The sequence below is a fragment of the Neoarius graeffei genome, chromosome 19 (genome assembly GCF_027579695.1).
Source record: "Neoarius graeffei isolate fNeoGra1 chromosome 19, fNeoGra1.pri, whole genome shotgun sequence".
Taxonomy (NCBI): domain Eukaryota; kingdom Metazoa; phylum Chordata; class Actinopteri; order Siluriformes; family Ariidae; genus Neoarius; species Neoarius graeffei.
The window spans coordinates 50,486,887-50,505,443 of NC_083587.1; the positions used below are offsets into that span (position 1 = coordinate 50,486,887).

An 18,557-nucleotide genomic window follows, 5' to 3' on the forward strand; every position below is an offset into this window, starting at 1 on the left:
TTGAAGGTGAAATTAGAGTCAGGTGTTTTCAATCAATGGGATGACAATCAGGTGTGAGTGGGCACCCTGTTTTATTTAAAGAACAGGGATCTATCAAAGTCTGATCTTCACAACACATGTTTGTGGAAGTGTATCATGGCACGAACAAAGGAGATTTCTGAGGACCTCAGAAAAAGCGTTGTTGATGCTCATCAGGCTGGAAAAGGTTACAAAACCATCTCTAAAGAGTTTGGACTCCACCAATCCACAATCAGACAGATTGTGTACAAATGGAGGAAACTCAAGACCATTGTTACCCTCCCCAGGAGTGGTCAACTAACAAAGATCACTCCAAGAGCAAGGCGTGTAATACTCGCCGAGGTCACAAAGGACCCCAGGGTAACTTCTAAGCAACTGAAGGCCTCTCTCACATTGGTTAATGTTCACGAGTCCACCATCAGGAGAACACTGAACAACAATGGTGTGCATGGCAGGGTTGCAAGGAGAAAGCCACTGCTCTCCAAAAAGAACACTGCTGCTCATCTGCAGTTTGCTAAAGATCATGTAGACAAGCCAGAAGGCTATTGGGAAAATGTTTTGTAGACGGATGAGACCAAAACTTTTTGGTTTAAATGAGAAGCGTTATGTTTGAAGAAAGGAAAACACTGCATTCCAGCATAAGAACCTTATCCCATCTGTGAAACATGGTGGTGGTAGTATCATGGTTTGGGCCTGTTTTGCTGCATCTGGGCCAGGACGGCTTGCCATCATTGATGGAACAATGAATTCTGAATTATACCAGCGAATTACAAAGGAAAATGTCAGGACATCTGTCCATGAACTGAATCTCAAGAGAAGGTGGGTCATGCAGCAAGACAACGACCCTAAGCACACAAGTCGTTCTACCAAAGAATGGTTAAAGAAGAATAAAGTGAATGTTTTGGAATGGCCAAGTCAAAGTCCTGACCTTAATCCAATTGAAATGTTGTGGAAGGACCTGAAGCGAGCAGTTCATGTGAGGAAACCCACCAACATCCCAGAGTTGAAGCTGTTCTGTACGGAGGAATGGGCTAAAATTCCTCCAAGCCGGTGTGCAGGACTGATCAACAGTTACCGCAAACGTTTAGTTGCAGTTATTGCTGCACAAGGGGGTCACACCAGATACTGAAAGCAAAGGTTCACATACTTTTGCCACTCACAGATATGTAATATTGGATCATTTTCCTCAATAAATAAACAACCAAGTATACTATTTTTGTCTCATTTGTTTAACTGGGTTCTGTTTATCTACTTTTAGGACTTGCGTGAAAATCTGATGATGTTTTAGGTCATATTTATGCAGAAATATAGAAAATTCTAAAGGGTTCACAAACTTTCAAGCACCACTGTAGCTGAATAAAGTAAATGTTCCTGATAACCAGAGTAAGAGACCCTGCTTTATGATACAGCAATCTATTACCAAATTTTAACAATATTCCTGAATCTTACAGCTCACATTCTGTAGATAATGAAGCTAATGCGCTAACCACTCATTCAAACGTAGCTGGAGTTCTGTCGTGTGGTTAAAAAAAAAAGAGTAAATTTACTCGTCGTATCTGCACAGAGTGTGTATGAAGAGTGTGTGATTGTTCTGTGCATGTGTTCAGGTCCCCTCGACGATGGTTTGGAAGAGGAAGAGGAGGAATGCGTGTCTGAGGGGAACGAGCTTGCGGCTAAAGAGGAGTTTTCAGCTGAGGAGAACTTCACGGCGGACTTTGAGACAGAGAACCTTGGCTGTGAGGACATGGAGTACTTCTGCGCTAAAGGTCAGAGAGTAAAAGAGTCAGAGTCGGAGTTTAAAGGGAGCGTTTTATGGAATGCTAGTTGGAAGGAGATCAGATCGTATAGATGAGATGAGTGTTAGAAGGAAAGGGGTGGTTTGTTTGTTTGTTTGTTTGTTTGTTTGTTTTATTTACCTAAAAATGCTAAAAAAAAAAGTGTAAAAGTGAAAGATTACTATTCCAGACCAGGTATCATGAGCTGAAATTCTAGATTAGTATCTGACGTAAATACACTGAGCTGTGTATAAAATCTTGAGCGCTCATAGGCTTGTCAGAGTGAAGCCATCTGGCCGCCATCTTACCACTCACATCGCGTCGATTTGGTTTATGTGTTAAAGGAGAACTGAAGGCAAATTTTTTATTATCAAAATTCTATTTCTTATTTTATTAAATATAGGAATGCATTTTTTTATAGCTATTGTGTCACTGCTAGAGCAAGTTATGAGTGTTTGAAATATGCTCTGTAATATCTCAGTCCATATGTCAAAGCGACGGCCGTAAACGAGATTCGCTGAGACCTGTGCGAGACATCGTAGGATGGAAGTAAAACGTACAGCGGAAATCAAAGCGACCGACATCTGCCGACGTTGTCAAAAGACGCACGCGCCCTCTTTCGAATGCTGACGTGATCAAGCCGGAAGTTTTGTTTGTTTTGATAGCGATCAGGAAAGTTTGAAAAAAGTAGGCAGTAATCGTGATTTAAACTCGTTTTTGTGCAATATTTCGTTTGTGAAACAGTTTTCAAAATGGCGGCGCTGACACCTGGCTGACACTTGACGTTTCGAAGTCTCGCACAAGTCTCGTGAAGATCGTGCGGATAAGCGACGCCTGCCGTGGACCAAACGAACTAAATTCAACACGGCTAAAAACCGAATAGGCTGATAAGTGTAATATTTAATTGCAATTAGTTGTCAATACGAGTCACGATATAAGGTTACTAAAACCGAAAACGTAACTAAATAACACGTTAATTAAGAAATAAAGCAAGTTTAAAAATGACTTCAGTTCTCCTTTAAACCGTCGTATCCGATCAAACTTGCCCCAACAAAAGTATCTCCTGACATTTTTTCCTACTTTCATTACTTCCTCTTATTTTCTCAACTTTACCCCCATTCCTTACGCATCTTTATAGCGCTCACCTTCACTGTTCTTGTTTTTTTTTGTTTTTTTCTTTTCGAGTACAGTCTCTGATCATTTTTTTGATTGGCTCTTTTACGACTATAATTATTTTTACAGAGATTATTTCAGTTTTTGTCTTATACAGTGTATCTTTCTCTTTTGTATAGTTCTTCCTTTATATCTATCTATCTATCTATCTATCTATCTATCTATCTATCTATCTATCTATCTATCTATCTATCTATTATTATTATTATTACCTTGCCCAGGACGGAGTCCACCGGGGGGCGAGGTATTGTTTTCGGTCAAGTTTCTTTCTTTCTTTCTTTCTTTGTAAATGATGTTACGGGAAAACGGCTGGCCCAGTCTTCAGGAAACTTTGAGGATAGATGGGCACTGGTCTCAAATAGACCCTCCAAAATTTTAGGTGTCATCCAGCCAAAGTCAAGGTCACAGTGACCAAAAAGGTATTACAAAAAAAAAAGTGCTGCCTCGGAAAGACTCCTCCCACAAACACACTGATTGGATCACTACCTACGTCATTTGCATACACTGCTGTCATTGGATGGTTTCTTGGTTCGTTTATATACGCAAAGGAAGGGGTTTTGGTTACGCCCACTTTTAAACACCTTCCCTGCTCTGTTGATTTTTTTTTATGATAAATATAAATTATAAATAAATGGACTAGACTAAAGAAATCGCTTTCAGACATGTTTATGCTTATTACAGAGGGAAAGTGCGTTCCACTGAGCTCTAGCGCCGGGCCATTTCCGGGAAATAAGAGTTTGGGTCATGGCGACAGCGTGTGTATGTCAGCCTCAGTTCGGAGGTTTCAGTTTGGAAAATTGTATGAGGTACAAGTAGAATAATATATACTACAGACACTTGGGATATTTTACTTCTGTGATTTTTAAATTGTTCATTTTTGGATTACGCTTCATTTTTGTGGCTGCTGCCTCACAGAGTAAATATATATGCTATATTTACTGTACGGACATGGGATCAGAAAACCGTTTTATTTATAAGCAGTAGCCACATGTACCCATAGGGTACCTATTTTTTTTTTATGTGATATCTTCCTTCATATTCATCGTAAGTGCTACTGGGCGAGGTTGGTTTTACCTGGCAACACTTGTTATTGTTATTATACCAACACAAAGGCTGTACAATACTTCCTTTCTGTTTAGAACAGTTGTTGAACCAGGATTATTTTCTCATGTTATTTGCCATTTTCACTTCATTCTCACGGTCATGTCTTAACAGTATTCACTGGTCACATAATTCACTGTCACAATATTCATGCAGCTTGTGACAAATAAATACTGTTAAGACACGACTGTGAGAATGAAGTGAAAATGGCAAATAACATCAGAAAATAATCAGCCTTTGTGTTGGTATGATAGATAGATAGATAGATAGATAGATAGATAGATAGATAGATAGATAGATAGATAGATATAAGAAGAAATATATAAAAGAGAAAGATACACTGTATGATAAAAACTAAAATAATCTCCTTTGAAATAATTATAGTGGTAAAAGAGGCGCTCAAAATAAAATGATCAGAGACTGTACTCGAAAAGAAAAAAAACGAACAGTGAAGGTGGGCGCTATAAAGATGCGTAAGGAATGGGGGTAAAGTTGAGAAAATAAGAGGAAGTAATGAAAGGAGAAAAAAGTCAGGAGATACTTTTGTTGAGGCAAATTTGATTGGATACGACGGTTTAACACACAAGCCAAATACACGCGGTGGGAGTGGTAAGATGGCGGCCAGATGGCTCAGTGCCTAAATAGTTCGCAACTTGGTGATTTGCTGATCCAAGATCAGTTCCAGACTATCCATATACATGAGAGAACTCATCTTAAATCCTCCTCTTTACTTCTTTTTTTTTTATTAAAGGAGAACTGAAGTCAGGGGCGGCACGGTGGTGTAGTGGTTAGCGCTGTCGCCTCACAGCAAGAAGGTCCGGGTTCGAGCCCCGGGGCCGGCGAGGGCCTTTCTGTGCAGAGTTTGCATGTTCTCCCCGTGTCCGCGTGGGTTTCCTCCGGGTGCTCCGGTTTCCCCCACAGTCCAAAGACATGCAGGTTAGGTTAACTGGTGACTCTAAATTGACCGTAGGTGTGAATGTGAGTGTGAATGGTTGTCTGTGTCTATGTGTCAGCCCTGTGATGACCTGGCGACTTGTCCAGGGTGTACCCCGCCTTTCGCCCGTAGTCAGCTGGGATAGGCTCCAGCTTGCCTGCGACCCTGTAGAAGGATAAAGCGGCTAGAGATAATGAGATGAGATGAGAACTGAAGTCATTTTTAAACTTGCTTTATTTCTTAATTAACGTGTTATTCAATTACGTTTTCGGTTTTAGTAACTTTATACCATGACTCGTATTGGCATACGCTTATCGGCCTTTTAGCCATGTTGAATGTAGTTTGTGTGGTCCACGGCAGGCGTCGCTTATCCGCGCAATCTTCACGAGACTTGTGCGAGACTTCAAACGTGAAATGTCAGCGCCGCCATTTTGAAAACTGTTTATGCAGTGGCCAGATCACCATATCATTCCAATTTAGATTCATTTCGAGATTTGCCAGCTTCATCAGTGATGGAATGTCATTCCTGCGCGCTGTGTCGCGGGCACCTGAAGGCTCGCCGAGTGGACTCCAGTACGCGTGACGTGAACAAAGCGCACCTGAGCTCAATTAAGGAACTATGTGTTTACCTATTTAAGGACTGTGCTGATGCACTTGCATCGCAACATATTACGATACGCATTACCGAGCCTTTCTACCCGTTGTCTTGATTTCCTGTTTCACTATCCTTGTGCCTGTTTCTCGTTCTTGTCCTCGCTTTGCCTTTGATGTCCTGTTTGCGCCTCGACTGACCCTTTTGCCTGTATTCTCGTTTTTGATCTAGCGTGCCGTTTTGGATTGTTTGGCTGTGTGTATATTGTCTCAGAAGTCAAAAGTCCCTTCCCACGCCATGTGGCGCATAGGGCGGTGGCAATCTCCGTTTCCGTAGCCCTCAGCCTGTCGCCTATTGCATAGCTAGGGTTACAGTGGGGGGCTAGTCCTCTGGTAACCGCAAGAGTTTTTTTTTTTTTTTTAAAACAAAGTGTTTTTATTGTTTTTTCCAGTTATAAAAGACACAATTTGACATACATTTCAATACAATCCCACCCCACAAACAACCCCACCCCACTGCACCACCACGAATCCATAATACAGCACAGGTTCAGTAATAATTGTGCATAATTAAAAAAAAAAAAAGAAAACAAACAAAATATAAAATAAAACAAACGAAATCTCACACACACACAAAGGAGGGGTTACATCTACACATTTAAGATGTCTGAGGCATCTATCTTTTCAACGTGATCTAAAACTGGTTGTAACCGCGAGAGTTTGACTCCCCACTCGCATCTGTATTGCAGCGTGCCTTGCCAGATGGCAGTAGGTACCATTTTTATGATGGTCTTTGGCATGACCCGACCGTGAGTAGAACTCACGGTCCCCCGATCGAGAGGCAGACACGCTAACCATAAGGCCAACTTGCGGTATATATTGTCTCGCTATATTCTGCACTTTATTAAACTGTATATTTCTGTACATACATCCGCCTCCCTCGCGTACGTGACATGGAGATTATTCCATACGACTTCGAACCAACTAAGAAGAGTTGGAAAGACGACAGGATAAGGACTAGTCCGTCACGCTCATATTTACTTCATTACTGTCACACAATTAAAATGTACCAGATCAGTCAGTGGTTTCCATCAAATCCTGCGCTCTGATTGGCTGGCGAGCGGGTCCGTATCGTAAGGACCCCAGTTACGGACCCCGGTTATGGACCTCTGGCGACTCGCCCATTCACAACAACAGCAAACATAGTAGCATGTTTTGTCATCATTTATCTTTTTAAATAAGATTTATTTATAAGATTCTCAAAAATCTTATAAATTTTTGCCAGCATTTCTCAGGAGAACAGCGTTAATTTTACATCATGGATAGCGATAACGACAGTGTTCACAGCGAAAGCAAGTTTTACTACCATGAGGAAAAAGAAATAAAAGAAAACATTTCAGTAGAAAGCTTAAAAACCTGTAACTGTTGCTAACGCCGAGCAAAAACATGGCTGAATCCTGAATGACTCAATTTTGTATAAATAGGGGACTACATAGGCGGCAAAATGTAGTTGTTTTCCTGCCATGGAAGTGCACTTGTATACCGAGGAGGAAGCCATTTGCATTACAGCCGTGAATGAGGATTCAAAATGGTGGCTCGGCTCGGTTTTCCCTTTCGGGCGCTCTCGTTTTCTGTTAGAATCTGGTAAAGAAAAAAATAAATATATTATTTACCAGCTTAAGGTCGGTCCGTATGGTGAAATACCGTGACCTCGGCCTTAAATACTGACCTCAGCACAGAGGGCCTCGCTCAGTACTTTCAAGACCTCGGTCACGGTATTTCACCATACGGACCTCCCAGCTAGTAAATAACGTATGTATTTTTGTGATAAATACATATTATACTGAGCGCATTTCCCACATAATCCTCACTAAGGTTTCGGACAGCACTACAAAATGGCGTCCGCACTATATAGTGCCCTATATAGTGAGTAGGGAGCGATTTCGGACACAGGGAAAACTTCCGGCTTGATTACGTCAGCATTCGAAAGAGGGCGCGTGTCTTTTGACAACGTTGGCAGATGTCGGTCACTTTGATTTCCGCTGTACGTTTTACTTCCGTCCTACGATGTCTCGCACAGGTCTCACCGAATCTCGTTTACGGCCGTCGCTTTGACATATGGACTGATATATTACAGAGCATATTTCAAACACTCATAACTTGCTATAGCAGTGACACAATAGCTATCAAAAATGCATTCTTACATTTTATAAAATTAGATAAATAGAATTTTGATAATAAAAAAAATTGCCTTCTGCTCTCCTTTAATACTTTAGACTTGTACTACAATTCAAAAGAAGAATCTCTACATTTTCTCCACAAGTCACAACATAATCTGTGTGCTGCTACATATAGGTTTTAGCTGCGTTTTAGCATTCAGCTAGTTTGTATTGACAGATTTATTAGCATGCTAGCTAACATTCGAGAGAAAACAAGAAACGTGGAAAACATTAGCTAAGCCTAATTATCAGATCTCAAAATTTTAAAGTTAATATTAGCTCGCACAGGTGGCACGGTGGTGTAGTGGTTAGCACTGTCGCCTCACAGCAAGAAGGTCCGGGTTCGAGCCCCGTGGCCAGCGAGGGCCTTTCTGTGCGGAGTTTGCATGTTCTCCCCGTGTCCGCGTGGGTTTCCTCCGGGTGCTCCGGTTTCCCCCACAGTCCAAAGACATGCAGGTTAGGTTAACTGGTGGCTCTAAATTGACCGTAGGTGTGAATGTGAGTGTGAACGGTTGTCTGTGTCTATGTGTCAGCCCTGTGATGACCTGGCGACTTGTCCAGGGTGTACCCCGCCTTTCGCCCGTAGTCAGCTGGGATAGGCTCCAGCTTGCCTGCGACCCTGTAGAACAGGATAAAGTGGCTACAGATAATGAGATGAGATGAGATTAGCCCGCACTGTAATCTATTAGCATTCAGCTGGTATTATCATGCTGGCGAACCTTCGTCAGCCTTGGCTAATGTCTCCCCGAGTTCCTTGGAGAAAGTGCCACTAAGTTACCCTCAGTAACATATATATATATATATATATATATATATATATTTTTTTTTTTTTTTTTTTTTTTGCACTTTTACGACTTACTACTTTTGAAGAAATTAATTTTGCACATACCTTTAAACCTGGAAAAAAAATCAGGGATAGAAAATGCAGACTGAAGTAAGAAATGAGGTGTTTCTTTTTGCTGTCAGCTGTAATAGAGTGTAACAGAAAAGCAAGAGACGATTTAAAAATGAAAAATAAACGACAATAATATGATATGATTTGAGAAAATCGAAAACTCATCCAGTAGCTACATTGCCAGCATTTTTCTGCATGAATAGACTTAGTTTTAATTACACTAATCTCTTCCATCACTGCTCTACTGAGCGTATAAAATTTTAAAAATCATATTTATTTGATCAAGATTCTGTTCAGGCTGACTTTGTGGTATATTTCCATTTAATTGCAAATCATGAAGATAAAATTCTCTTCCGTATTTAATACACGCAGTACCATCCAAAAGTCTTATACTACGTTCACACTGCAGGCTGAAGTGACTCAAATCCGATCTTTTCGCCCATATGTGACCTGTATCCGATCTTTTATTGACAATATGAACGACACAGATCCGATTTTTTTCAAATCCGACCCAGGCCGTTTGGATATGTGGTCCTAATTCCGATTCCTATCCGCTCTTTTCATATGCGACTTCAGTCTGAACCGCCAGGTCGCATTCATCCAACTTACACGTCATCAACAAGCCACAAACGTCACTATTCTGCGCTGAAGTAGGCGGCGGGTCTCTCAAAAAAAGTTACAACAACATGGCTTTGATGTTCCTTTGAACGGAGGTTGCAGTCACTACCCCGCAGTACGCCTGAGCCAAAACCCTTGCCCTCTTCCTTCTCAACCTCCTCCTTAACATCAGGCTATTGTGCATGTTCTGGCTCCGTCGCAACAACAACTGCATCATCGCCAGGTACTCCAACTTTAGGTTACTTCCGTAAACACTGGCCATGCTCACTGCGTGTGACGTCGTCGTATCCTGCAATGCGCATGCGGAACACTTTTAGGTCGCTTTTCGTTCATACTGAGGATCACATACAAGTCGCATATCTTTGTTAATGTGAACGACCTCACAAAAAAATCGGATTTCACAAAAAAATCGGAATTGAGCATTAAGCCTTGCAGTGTGAACGTAGTCTTAGGCACCCTTTTGGTGTTGTTGTAGGGGGTTTTTTTCATGCAAACTTTGTTATAGATTTCTATTTTCTGACTTCTACATTATCAAGTCGGTGCAAAAACATTTTAGAGTCCAAACATTCGTTTTCCAGCACAAAATTAAATGTTACAGAAAAAAAAAAGTTTGCACCTGAGCAGCGTATTCCATAAGAGAGCACTTTTCAGATTAAACATAATGAAGGCTGCTGGGTTTTGGGGCAAAATGAAGAAGCGAGTGTGACAGTCAAAGTGTCCAGAAGAACTGCGGCTGGTTCTGTAAGATGCTCAGTAAAACCTACAGCTCATTTCCGCATCAAACTGCACTCACTGGACCTCAGACTACTATTTTTTCAAAGTAAAGGGTCGTCTCACACCAAATACTGACTTTGTTTCATGTATCATGGCTTACTGATTACTGTTTATAGTATTTTTTTCCATGTTGAAACATTTCATTTCATTTCATTTCATTATTTTTAAGCCATTTCTGGTCGACAGCATTTCTTTCCATGCGCCTAAGACTTTTGCACAGGACCGTATCGATAATAAATGCGAAATAGAAATCCAGTCTGGTATAAATGGATGAATATTGTATACTATGATATCGATTTGATTATAAATTATATCACAGTACAGTTTTGTGCAGTATCTTTGGGTATTGTGATACTTCAAATTTTTTGTTTCTTTCTTTGCTTGGTTTTTTTTTTAGTACTATTTAAAAATGCCAAAATATTACCTTTTTTTTTTTTTTTGCAGACTTTTCCCCCTCCTTTCCAGTGTTGATTTATTTTTGGCAACATTAACTAAAATTAGATAAAAAAGATCAGACTCATTTGTGAAGTTTTATTTTTCAATATTTTTTTGCAGGCAGTTTGTTAGCAAACCAAGGACTCACTGAGTTTCGCAACAGAAAAATCCTGTTGTCCCGAGATCGGAAGTTATCCGTAGCTGAGAGTCCAAAATCGGGAGAACAAAATTGGACGTGTTTTGTGGGTGGGAAGGATGCCACGCTCTCTCCCCTAGCAATCATAGAGACGCTAGCCAATCATGGGATTGGGACTGTGATATGTGGAAGAGGGCAGATAGCGCTTTATTCTGAGTGTGTAACGACGCCATGTGATGATGCAGTTAGCTAGCTTCAGGTGTCTTAGAGGAAAAACGATGGCATTCATCATCCCAGGTTGGTCTCTGTTGTATGACAGGAGAGAAAGAGAGACCTAACTGGTGAGTGGGAATTGTATGTCGATTCTTCAAATATGATGATATTATTTACGAGCTGGGAGGTCCGTATTGTGAAATACCGTGACCAAGGTCTTGAAAGTACTGAGCGAGGCCTTCTGGGCCGAGGTCAGTATTCAAGGCCGAGGTCACGGTATTTCACCATACGGCTTGACCTTAAGCTGGTAAATAATGTATTTATTTTTTTCTTTACCAAATTCTAACAGAAAACGAGAGCGCCCGAAAGGGAAAACCGAGCCGAGCCGCCATTTTGAATCCTCATTCACAACTGTAATGCAAATGGCTTCCTCCTCGGTATACAAGTGCACTTCCATGGCAGGAAAACAAACTACATTTTGCCGCCTATGTAGTCCCCTATTTATACAAATAGGAGTCATTCAGGATTCAGCTATGTTTTTGCTCGGCATTAGTAACAGTTAGAGGTTTTTAGCTTTCTCCTGAAATGTTTTCTTTTATTTCTTCTTCCTCGGGGTAGTAAAACTCGCTTTCGCTGTGAACACTGTCGTTATCGCTATCCATGCTGTAAAATTAATGCTATTATGCTGAGAAACGCTGGCAAAAATTTATAAGATTTTTGATCATCTTATAAATAAATCTTATAAAAAAAGATAAATGTTGACAAAAAAATGCTACTATGTTTGTTGTGAACGAGCGAGTCGCCAGAGGTCCGTAACCGGGGTCCATAACTGGGGTCCGTACCATAGGATACGGACCCGCTCGCCAGCCAATCAGAGTGCAGGATTTGATGGAAACCGGACCGCGAAAAAAATAAGAAATTATATGTTTTGTCATATCGCCCACCTCTACTGAACAGGATACCATTACATCCATTACTATACTGTCTATAAATAAAGGACACTCGTCAAGGCCACTGCTCTCCAATGCCAGATCATCCTTTTTTGAGGGACTTTTGGACCAAAGTCTGGGCATACACACTTCTGATGGAACCTCTGTGTCTAAGTGTGCACCCAGAGGGTTTGAGATCTGATCCTCGGATCTGAGGACAGTCAGAGAGCTGGCTAACCCTTACATCTTACTGTCGCCAGCTTCTCTCAGGAGGCTTTTTGTTTTGGGAAAATATCACCATACATCTATCAAATGCACCATGGCTATGCGCACACACACACACACACACACACACGCAAAAACAATGCCGGCCAAGCAGTTCACTTGTTCTTTGAACTCTGTTTCAATTAGGCCTCCGTTGTTTTCTTTCTGTTTATTTCATTTATTTGGTCACATCACACCGGCTTGCTTGAAGTTACAGAGCTGTCAACAGACAACCCCCTCCACACACACACACACACACACACACACACACACACACACACACACACACACACACACACACCTATTCTCCACCCCAGGTGTACCCAACTTCACTCGCCAGCCATCACCAGGAATTTGACTTTTTAATCAGCAGCTTTTGCTTTGAATCAGCCCTGGCCTTCAAAAGACGAGTGTTTTTTGAATTACGCTTCTGTCACGCCATTTTAAAAAACATTGTGCCTCGTGGGATTTTTACACAGGGCATTTCTTTGAAAAACATGATCCTTTTATGTTTTATGTTAGCTATGCACACTAATAATCATTTTCTTTTGTTGTTAAAGAGAAAGAAAACATAGCAGGTAAGTCGAGGAATGTTAATAGTGATGACATTGTCATTGTTTCATTTCAAGGTGAAATAAGGGTTTTTTTTTGGGGGGGGGGGGGGGGGGGGGTTGTGCCTGGAATTTAAAATAATCGGAAACGTGGCGTTTATATTAAACACGTACAAAAGCCGTCATGTGCGCTGAGCATAAAACAAGTCTAATTAACAAATAATTTGCAAAAATCATATTCAGAGGTGACTTACTTTTTCAGCTTAAGGAATGTTCAGTGATTATATGGAAACTACGTGGTTTAAAAGTGGACAAAAAATTTAGTTTCATAATCTCATCTCATTATCTCTAGCCGCTTTATCCTGTTCTACAGGGTCGCAGGCAAGCTGGAGCCTATCCCAGCTGACTACGGGTGAAAGGCGGGGTACACCCTGGACAAGTCGCCAGGTCATCACAGGGCTGACACATAGACACAGACAACCATTCACACTCACATTCACACCTACGCTCAATTTAGTCACCAGTTAACCTAACCTGCATGTCTTTGGACTGTGGGGGAAACCGGAGCACCCGGAGGAAACCCACGCGGACACGGGGAGAACATGCAAACTCCACACAGAAAGGCCCTCGCCGGCCACGGGGCTCGAACCCGGACCTTCTTGCTGTGAGGCGACAGCGCTAACCACTACACCACTGTGCTGCCCATTTCATAATCTAATCTAGTTTAAAAGACAAGTATAAGCAGTGTGCTGCACAGTCCAATGTACTAGTTATCCATAAATTAACAAGGCTAAAATGTACTAGGTGACATATTTTAGCAGCATATGATGAGCTGGGGGGGCGGCACGGTGGTGTAGTGGTTAGCGCTGTCGCCTCACAGCAAGAAGGTCCGGGTTCGAGCCCCGGGGCCGGCGAGGGCCTTTCTGTGCGGAGTTTGCATGTTCTCCCCGTGTCCGCGTGGGTTTCCTCCGGGTGCTCCGGTTTCCCCCACAGTCCAAAGACATGCAGGTTAGGTTAACTGGTGACTCTAAATTGAGCGTAGGTGTGAATGGTTGTCTGTGTCTATGTGTCAGCCCTGTGATGACCTGGCGACTTGTTCAGGGTGTACCCCGCCTTTCGCCCGTAGTCAGCTGGGATAGGCTCCAGCTTGCCTGCGACCCTGTAGAACAGGATAAAGCGGCTACAGATAATGAGATGAGATGAGATGAGATGATGAGCTGGTTAGTTCTGTGCATTAATATGCATTAAAGGGGACGACTCACCCTTCCCCAAATCCACTTCGTCGATTTTGTTTTGAAATCACACTACTCTGCTAGCTTTCTGTGCAGCAAAACCTCTGCTAGTGATCCTTTCGAAAAACATCTCCAACTTTTTCTTCATCTACATGTCATACGGAGAAGTTTCGAATAGAATATTGCCTGATATTGTCTTTACTTCATGACCATCCGTAAGAGGGCCAAGCCCAGTTCTGGTCCATTATACCGCAATAAACGTACGAAAACAGAACAGATCATTCGAAAGAATTTAAACTCAAACTCGTTTGACAAAATATCTTCAATTTGACGTTAAAATGTATGACCTATGGCTGAAGATGTCGCCGGATTGTTGCGGATAGTTTTTCAGACAGTGAGATATCCAGGGATGCGGTCAGTGTTGCCAGATTGGGCGGTTTTAAGTGCATTTTGGCGGATTTGAACATATTTTGGGCTGGAAAACGTCAGCAATATCTGGCAACACTGGATGCGGTTTGAAAAGATTTGGTTGGCGGGTTTCACATGTCTCAGAGGAAGCATGTGATCACTTTCATCTTCCCTGGTTGGTGGTTATGAGGTGGTGGGTGGGAATTGGTAAGGCCAAACAAAATAATATATGTTTCCGGTTACCCAACCGACCCTGTAAAAACACTGCGACCCTTCAACTGTTTATGACCACGACAAACAAACTATTTCTCGCGCCCGACCCTACCTGCTTGGCAGCTACCTGGCGAGTCAAACGAGAACCGCTAGGGCGTGTCATATAAACCACTCGGTATTTGCCGAAAGACACGAGGCCCGTCAGGAGTAAATTGACAGCCAACACGCACCTCCCTCTACCCCAGCCCTTTCAAACCAGCGCGGGCACGGCCTGGTAGGACAGTGCCTCGGCCAGTCATTCGCCACCGTGCAAGCGCTGCTTAGCGACTTAAGTTTTGATTTGATCCATGGCTCCAGCCCACCTTTAAACGTTTATAACTCGGACATCGAAGGTCGCAGCAAAGCCAAATTTCATAGGTATTTCTAGACAGGAGTCACCGTTAGATGCAATCGAATACATAGCTGAACAACGCTGCGTATTCTTGCTAGTGTTACAATGATGATTATCTTAGATTTTTAAGTAGAAAAACTGGCCACCCTTGTGTTCATGCCTCGAAGGGTCAGACGTAAATGACTGCTTGCACATGCGCAGTATATTTCAACGATTCTTCCGGGTGCCTCGAAAATGGAGGTTCGCCTCGGAACAAAAAGCGACACAGTGGACAGAAATGTTTGCTTGTCAAATCAGCCTATTGCAATGCAAAAGATATTCACAATAATTAAAAATATTTCTAAATGAAGAACTATAGAGTAACTACAACATTGTTTCCTGCAACAAATCACACAGTTCTGACATTCTGGGATCAGCTGCAAACGTTTAACGAGTATTTTGCAAAAAAAGTTTTCAAAGGAAACTTCTCACTTTTTCCTCCCTACCCTAGAAAATTTGCCGTAAACTTTTGGGATAAACAAATTTTTTTCCCTACCTACCTACCCTATTTTGAAAACCCAGGAAACACATATATTATTTTGTTTGGCCTAAGTGACTAAATTAGGCAGAAAAAAATGGGGGGAAAGACATTAAAAAAACCTTCCAAACAAACAAATGATAATATCGACCATGCAGCTATGAATTAAAACACTGGACTTGGTGTCCAAATGTGTACAGTGGACATGATGAGATAGGTTGTGTAGGTTCTGATTGATTGATTGGTTTCATTACAGAAGAAAGCTAAGGAAAGAAAGTCCATTATTCTTGCATTTACTGTAAATACAGTGGTGCTTGAAAGTTTGTGAACCCTTTAGAATTTTCTATATTTCTGCATAAATATGACCTAAAACATCATCAGATTTTCACACAAGTCCTAAAAGTAGATAAAGAGAACCCAGTTAAACAAACGAGACAAAAATATTATACTTGGTCATTTATTTATTGAGGAAAATGATCCAATATTACATATCTGTGAGTGGCAAAAGTATATGAACCTCTAGGATTAGCAGTGAATTTGAAGGTGAAATTAGAGTCAGGTGTTTTCATTCAGTGGGATGACAATCAGGTGTGAGTGGGCACCCTGTTTTATTTAAAGAACAGGGATCTATCAAAGTCTGATCTTCACAACACATGTTTGTGGAAGTGGATCATGGCACGAACAAAGGAGATTTCTGAGGACCTCAGAAAAAGCTTTGTTGATGCTCATCAGGCTGGAAAAGGTTACAAAACCATCTCTAAAGAGTTTGGACTCCACCAATCCACAGTCAGACAGATTGTGTACAAATGGAGGAAATTCAAGACCATTGTTACCCTCCCCAGGAGTGGTCGACCAACAAAGATCACTCCAAGAGCAAGACGTGTAATAGTCGGTGAGATCACAGAGGACCCCAGGGTAACTTCTAAGCAACTGAAGGCCTCTCTCACATTAACATTAGCCAATGTTCATGAGTCCACCATCAGGAGAACACTGAACAACAATGGTGTGCATGGCAGGGTTGCAAGGAGGAAGTCACTGCTCTCCAAAAACAACATTTATGCTCGTCTGCAGTTTGCTAAAGATCATGTGGACAAGCCAGAAGGCTATTGGAAAAAATATTTTGTGGACGGATGAGACCAAAATAGAACTTTTTGGTTTAAATGAGAAGCGTTATGTTTGGAGAAAGGAAAACACTGCATTCCAGCATAAGAACCTTATCCCATCTGTGAAACATGGTGGTGGTAGTATCATGGTTTGGGCCTGTTTTGCTGCATCTGGGCCAGGACGGCTTGCCATCATTGATGGAACAATGAATTCTGAATTGTACCAGTGAATTCTAAAGGAAAATGTCAGGACATCTGTCCATGAACTGAATGTCAAGAGAAGGTGGGTCATGCAGCAAGACAACAACCCTAAGCACACAAGTCGTTCTACCAAAGAATGGTTAAAGAAGAATAAAGTTAATGTTTTGGAATGGCCAAGTCAAAGTCCTGACCTTAATCCAATCGAAATGTTGTGGAAGGACCTGAAGCAAGCAGTTCATGTGAGGAAACCCACCAACATCCCAGAGTTGAAGTTGTTCTGTACAGAGGAATGGGCTAAAATTCCTCCAAGCCGGTGTGCAGGACTGATCAACAGTTACCGCAAACGTTTAGTTGCAGTTATTGCTGCACAAGGGGGTCACACCAGATACTGAAAGCAAAGGTTCACATACTTTTGCCACTCACAGATATGTAATATTGGATCATTTTCCTCAATAAATAAATGACCAAGTATAATATTTTTGTCTCATTTGTTTAACTGGGTTCTCTTTATCTACTTTTAGGACTTGTGTGAGAATCTGATTATGTTTTAGGTCATATTTATGCAGAAATATAGAAAATTCTAAAGGGTTCACAAACTTTCAAGCACCACTGTAGCAAAGACCCACATTGTAACTTTTTTTTTTTTTTTTTAAACTGACTTCAGAGTGTGTCACATTAGCTTTTGATAGCTCCTTTGTCTCTCTTGCAAGAAGTTTGGCAAAAATCTTTAACATCCGAATGAGTGCACAAATAAGACCAACACTGGCCCGAAGTTCAAACTATTCCATTTACAGATACTTAAGTAATCTCGGCCTTGTCATGGTCCGACCGTGTACGTCAGATTTACCACTTCTTCTCCTATCTTCTCTAATTCTTTAAGCCCTGCATTTTCCTATCACCATTCTGTAATTCTCCAAATGTCCCGTCCGTATTTAGCAAGAAGTGCACGCTCATCAGGTGTAGCCATTTTTTCCCTCTTGATCCTCTTCTCTATTAGATCTCTTAGCCCTGAGTCGAAATGGCTTAAATATACCCCACTTATGCCAGAGCGGCGAGAATTAAAAGCGAACGCAATCCCAGTATTAAACGGTTTACGCATGTTATTCCGCCCTTATATGAAGACAGAAGAAGAGTCCTCTTGATTAAGTGAACCCTCTCCAAAGTGACAGCGTGTTGTAATTAGCACTGAATTGAACATCTCCTTTCAATAGGAGCCACTCTTCCCTGGGCCTTTATCAGTCCCAGTGACTGTAGAGGAGAATAAGGTCTCCAGCGAACAAGCTTCCGTCGAGCTCCTAACAGAGTAACTGAGTCTGTGGAGCCCAAAAATGGACTTGTCACGGGAAAACCTAAACCCGACATCAAAAGTTTTCACTCTATAATAGGTCTTAAAAGCTCGAAGCCCAAAGAACGAAGCTGTCATGTTCATTAGCGTAGCCACATTCTTATTAGTGCTGCAAAGACGTAAAGCCTCTTATAGGTATGAGAAAACTGAATGGCTCGAAAGGTTCCTTAATATTTAAGGTGGAAAGTGGTGTACGTAAGTCCTTGAAGCACTTTACTTGGCTTGTAAGATTCGTCCTGGTCAGTTTTGCCTTATTTTCTATCGCGTGACACACAAGCAAAAGAAAGATACTGTGTGTGTATATATATATATATATATATATATACACAGTATAATTTCATTCTCATTATCTGTAGCCACTTTATCTTTCTACAGGGTCGCAGGCAAGCTGGAGCCTATCCCAGCTGACTACGGGCGAAAGGCGGGGTACACCCTGGACAAGTCGCCAGGTCATCACAGGGCTGACACATAGACACAGACAACCATTCACACTCACATTCACACCTACGCTCAATTTAGAG

At 41.7% G+C, this 18,557-nt stretch overlaps 1 protein-coding gene across 1 annotated transcript in view; it reads left to right on the plus strand.

Moving 5' to 3' along the window:
• The window catches only part of zfpm2a (zinc finger protein, FOG family member 2a), a 238,979-nt gene that overhangs the window by 120,247 nt on the left and 100,175 nt on the right, over nucleotides 1-18,557 (plus strand). Inside the window, exon 2 of the mRNA XM_060900602.1 lies at nucleotides 1,626-1,784. Coding sequence (XP_060756585.1) covers nucleotides 1,626-1,784 — 159 coding nt within the window. The remainder of the gene's footprint in view (nucleotides 1-1,625; nucleotides 1,785-18,557) is intronic.